Here is a 6133-nt window from a genome sequence, read left to right on the forward strand (position 1 = left end):
AGAAAAAAAACGAAAAACGATCGAAGCGCCAACCAGATCGTTGCGGTCAACCCTCGTACTTAAATTTCTTTCCTTTCCTGCTCGCTTTTCCAGTGTCGAGCGGGAGCTTTTCCAGAATCGATTTTAGTAAAAAAAAAAAAAAAATTTCTACATTTTTTTTATTGTGTTTTGTGTTTTCATTTTTTTTTTTCTAGAATTTTCTTTTTTTTTTTTTAACAGTGAAAGAAAAAATCTATTATTATTATTAATTATAATTTTTTAACAGGATTAATTTATTTTATTTGTGACGTCATCAATTAATTAATTTTTTCTTGTCTAAACGAACGCATATGTACGATTTTTATTATTATTATTGTTATACGTAATTTATTATCATTGTTTTTTTCCACACACACACACCCCTCCCCCTCTACCAACGCAAAAGGGATATTATTATAAAGGAAATCTTATACCGATTCCATACACATATATACTTTGATGAATAATAATAATAATGATAATAATGATGATGGTGATAATAATGTGAAAAAAAGAAGAAAAAGAAAAAAAAAAAATTTTTTTTAGTGTGTGAGTGTTTCGCCGCCACCGCAACTCACCCCCTCCTCCCCCGTATTCTCATCGCGGTTAATATTATGAATGAAAATTTCTTTTTTTTATTTTTTAAAAACTCATCCTTACATCCCCCTCACCTACTGTCCTCCCACGCTCGAATCAACGCTGGAATCGCTTGGAACATCAAACGGTGAGTTTTCCTTTTTTCTTTTTTTTTTGTTGTATTCAACGCGAAAATTCAACAACAAAAAAAAAAAAAAACAAAAAAAAATTTACAGCAGAAGACGCTTTTTTTTCCGCCGTGAACAAATAATAATAATAATAATAATAATAATAATTTTTCACAGTCGTGTTTGTTACGTAATAAAAATATATTTGCAGTCTACACATTTCGCGATAATTTTTTTTTTCAACCCTAATCCCTCCCTCAATTTTCATACCACGATTAACTTTTCGTACATGGGAAGGGGGAAGGGGGAAGGGGGGTGCGCGGGTAGAATAATAAAATAACGGAAAAATCATTTTAAAAAAAAAAAAATTTTCCAAGAGAAAAACGCGAATTAAAAAATTCATATATAAACATTATTATTAACTCACCCATTCGAATCGTCCCGATATTTTCCTATACTGGCAGTGGCGTATCTAAGAAAAAAGAAAAAAGGATTAACGTGAGGTTAAATTAGGTACGTTTTAAATAAATAAATAAACCCGACAGTAAATAAATTTTTTTTTTTTCGTTGGGTTCGTGTGTGCCTGATACACCTGACATAAATACTCGTTATTTCTTCTTATCACGGTCACATGTGAACAAAAAACAATGAGAAGAGGGCCATGGAACCGTGACGGAAGGAGGGTACCCACTCACTCACTCACTACCTTCTCTATCAAATACTACTCAGTTTAGTTCCAGACAAGCGGAAACACGGTTACGTAGTTATTCTCACGATCGAATGTGTCCTTTCTTAATATTACTTGTACTCGTACACGGTTTTTAGTATTATTATTATCATCGAACGAGTGTTTAACATAAAGAATCGATGATGATTTTGATTTTCGAAATGTCGTCGTATGAAAATTTTTTACGAACAAAACCGGAAGTAAATCACAGAAAAAATTATTATTATTATTATTGTTGAGTTTGTTACGTGAAAAAATCGTTCGGGTAGAAAATTTTTATTAAATAAAACAAAATAATTTAATCGTTAATCAAAAATCGGTCGCGGTTACCAACATAAAAAAAAAAAAAAGAAAATTTCTAGAACGATTTGACGTTTGTTTTTTTTATTGTTTCAGAAAGGAAACTTTCAAATAATTAAAAAGTTTTAGTTAAAAATAATTAAAACAAACAAACAAACAAACAAAATGAGGCAGAAGAAAAAAATAGATAATACAAAAGTGGAAACGATGGAAAAACCGGAAGCTTGCGTTAAATGTTCGAAAATGCAAAATGGGAGAAATTGCACGTTCGAAAACGAACAACAAACGGATGGTGGACAAACGAAACAACAAACAAGCACGTTAAGCACGTTAAAATCCGTACTTAAAAGAACGACGAGTCATAAAAAGGATAAAGTATCAAAAAATTCAACAACAACGACAAACGACAAAATATCATCGGGATCTAAAGAAATATCGACGACAAACAATTCTAAAAAGAATAAAAATCGCGTACAATTCGACGAAACTCAAAATAAATATTTCGAAGCAGACTACGTTATATTAATACACGAAGAAGATTACGATTTGGATGATTATTACGACGAGGGTAGTCCTTTCGATGACGAAGATGACGATGTGTACGACGAGGGTATGATACCCCCAAAGATATGTTGCAGCAATCCGAATTGCAACAATACAATAACCCTATCGAATTACGGTTACCTACCCCCCAACGGTACTCTAGACGTGGGATCCGGGAGTTATCACAGGGTACCGGACGATAGAGAACGTTTGGATTTTTTAACTCATTACTACGATGGCCACTATCGTGAAATAAATCAAAACGATACAATGAGAAAATATAACAATCCTACAACCGTCACTGTTCGATGTGAAAACGATAAGTGTAAAAATTGTTATAATTATTTCGATTTCGATATGAGTTGTTTGAAATCTGATCAAGGGAGTCAAGATTTTAGTGATCAAGTGACTCTTAGCCCACCGGAAGGATATAAAGATGGCGGATCACATCAATGTTGTCCGCATCATCATCATCATCACGGATCTCATTTTCACACCGCAATTAACGAACCTACACATCCTCATAAAATATCATCGTCGTCGTCGTCGTCGTCTGTGAATAAAACACCGATCGAATTACAACAAAATGATGGTAAGTGAAAATCTATTCTTTTTTTATACTACAGCGACAAACAAAAAATGAACAAACGAATAAACAAACGACAAATTACGCAAAAAAAATCCAGAGATAATTAATACGAGTAGCAGATTGAATTTGTTTTAATTTAAGGTATAGTAAAAAGGTTTTGTGTCAATGTATTCAAACAAACATACAAACAAACAAACGATCGAACGAACAAACAAACAAACGAAAGAACAAACGACAAATCACGCGAAAAATAAATCCGGGGATGATTAATTCAAATAGCAAATTGAATTTGTTTTAATTTAAGGTATAGTAAAAAGGTTTTGTGTTAATTTATTCAAACAAACAAACGACAAACGATAATAAAAAAGGTATGAGATCGAAAACTATTATTATTATTATTATTATTATTATTATTATTATTAAAAACAACATAATTAGTTACGCAAATGATTCCATTCCGACCTTGATTAATTATTTTCATGGTTAAACGGGAGGAGGTTAAAATTATATTCATAGAGGAGAGGGGGGGAAAGAAAATTATAGCGGGGTTTATAATAATTATAGTAATGCTATAAACAAAACAAAAAAAAAAATTAAAGAGCTAGTAACTGAAGAATGTTCTAGAAAAAAAAAAAAATGTCAATAACGATGACGACGTGTTTATAGTACTAAATCAATTAAAACTATTTTTCCTTTTTCCTTTTTTTTTTGATTTACGAACGAAATTTTTTTATTTATTTATAAAAAAATTTTGTCGTCTGCTTTAATTTTATTTATTTATTTATTTAATAAATTGCGATAAATTTATAGCGTTGATAATTTATTATTATAGCGCGTTTATAAACTATTTAAATTTTTTATAAATAAATAAATAAAATTCGACAGTTTTAAAAAAAAAAAAAAAAAAAAAATAAATTTTTTTTTTTCGAAGGTTGGCGTCACTGTTGATAAAAATAAAAATAAAATTCTAGAAAATACCTTTTGAAGGGCGTAAATGTGAGGGGGGAGTTTACTTTCCACCCCCTCTCCTGCTCGCGCCGGAAAATTTTTTTCTTTTTTTCTTTTTCTCCTAAAAAAAAAAGAAAAAAAAAAGGTTTAATGTTGATTTCATTATCATCATCATCATCATCATCATTATTATTATTATTATAATCATTATTATTATGATTATGTTGTTGTTTTTTGTTTGTTTGTATTCGTGTAAGAAAACGAAAAAGTTTTTAATTCTTTTTTTTTAAATATTTTTAAACATTTCAAAAATTATTATTATTATTATTAAATTTGCAACCAGACGAATTTTCGTTTTTTTTTTTTTTTTTTTTTTATTAGGTTGGCAATAAACCAAAATTTCAAGAACCAGCCAGAACCATTGAAGAAAATTTTTTTTTTTTTTTCGTATTAGGTTGTCTGTTGTGTGTATGTGTAATATCGCTCACACGAACTAGAAAAAATTATTATTATTATTATTATTATTATTATTATTATTATTATTATTATTATTATTATTATTATTATTATTATTACTATTATTATTATTATTGTTATTATTAATTTTTTAACGGTATGGAATTTATCAAATCGAGGGCAGCCATTTTTTTTTTAATTTTTCACTGACCTACCAGAAGAAATTTTGCGATAAAATTAAAAAAAAATTTCGCGTCTGTTTTTTATTATTATCATTATCATCATTATCGTTGCGTAATTAAATTTTTTTTTTTTTTTAAACTTTTTACGACAATTTTCCCCGTTTTCCCCTCTCCTCTTCCTCCCTTTCCCCCTCCTCGCGTCTTTTTTCAATTTTCGAAAACAAAGTCGAAAACCATTTGCGGATTGTTTGAACTTCTTAATTTATTTTTTTTTGACAATTTTTTTCCAGTCGATTTCCTTTTTCTTTGTTTTCCTGGAGAGAGGGAAATGAAAAGGATAATTCTCCAGAGGCGGCTTTCCCCCCCTTCCGATCGTATTTTCCTTATTATTATTATTACTTCCATCATCACTTTTAAACAAGTCGTGATTTTTTGTATTTTTTTGATTTTTTCCGACTTATCGGAATTTCCCAGAGTTCTTTCCAGGGTCCAGTCAATTCCTTCCTGTTTGTTAATCTTATAGAATTTTGGAAAGACCCTTTGACGTCATCAATCATAATTATGCCATTTTCATATTCAATCATTATTATTTTCAATAATTTAATTCCGAAATTTTCCAAATTTTTAAATTTCCCGCCATTTTACGTCGTACACTTTTTCCCAAAAAAAAATTTTAATTTAGTATCGATAAAAAAAATGATGATGATAATAATAATAATAATAAATGCTTGATTACGTAATAAAATAAAATAAAAATTTTCCTGTTTTTTCGAATCATCATATTCGTCCGCCATATTGAAAAATTTTAATAGTAATCGTAATTAGTGTTTAACTTACGAGTTAAAAATTTACAATTAAAATTCGCGAGATTTAAATAACCGACACATTATTTGGAGGTTTTTTTTCTCCAATTGGGTTCGTATGTTTTTCATCATTATCATTATTATCATCATTAGTTTTTCCAGTTTTCCGGTTTTTATTTCTTAATCTTCTTTGGGGTTTCAACGTTAAGTCGAAGAATTTTCTTTTTTTAACCATATCAAATCGTTAGACGCTATTTTAATTAAATGATCTCATGCGGAGGATTTAAAGTATTTTAGAAAAGAGAGAGAGAGAGAGGAAGAGAGGGAGGGAGAGAGAAAGGTAGAGAGAAGAGAGAGAAAGAGATTTTCTAGAACGTTCGATTAAAAAAAAAAAAAAATGAGATTTCGAAAAAAAAAACAAATCTGGGAAAATCAGTTTTCGTTTTTCCTGTCTCCCCCACTGTCTCCCCTTCCTTCCCCTCTCCCTCTCCCCCAAAAAGTAATTTTTTTTTAATAAATTGATTTAGTCCGATTATTATTTTATTATGACGTAGGAATTTAATAATAATAATAATAATAATAATAATAATAAGTAGTAGTAAATAAATCCGTAAATGTAATTTTTCCTTTTAACGGAACCGGAAAATGCAAAATAAAAAACGAATTTTATGACGTCACAAAACAATGAAAAATTATTTTTGTTGTTGTTGAATTTTCATCGTAAAGGCAACAAGTTTAAGGATTTAAGGATTTCCTTGTTTTTTTTTTTTAAGGTTATGACGTAGTTAAGAAAAGAAAATTTTTTTTTTCCAGAATTTTTCTTTTTCTTTACTTTTCTTTTTTCTTTTTCCATAATTTTAGAT

At 29.1% G+C, this 6133-nt stretch overlaps 1 protein-coding gene across 1 annotated transcript; it reads left to right on the forward strand.

Annotated features, from left to right (window-relative positions):
- Window positions 1-1914: 1914 nt before the first annotated feature.
- Window positions 1915-3016, forward strand: Phum_PHUM067010 (uncharacterized protein; the record flags this gene model as incomplete). Its single annotated transcript, XM_002423511.1, has 2 exons — window positions 1915-2884; window positions 2979-3016. 2 exons carry the CDS (start codon window positions 1915-1917, stop codon window positions 3014-3016), a joined length of 1008 nt encoding a protein of 335 aa, XP_002423556.1.
- Window positions 3017-6133: the final 3117 nt, after the last annotated feature.

This window comes from Pediculus humanus, genomic scaffold (assembly GCF_000006295.1).
Source record: "Pediculus humanus corporis 1103172107416 genomic scaffold, whole genome shotgun sequence".
NCBI classification, from domain to species: Eukaryota; Metazoa; Arthropoda; class Insecta; order Psocodea; family Pediculidae; genus Pediculus; species Pediculus humanus.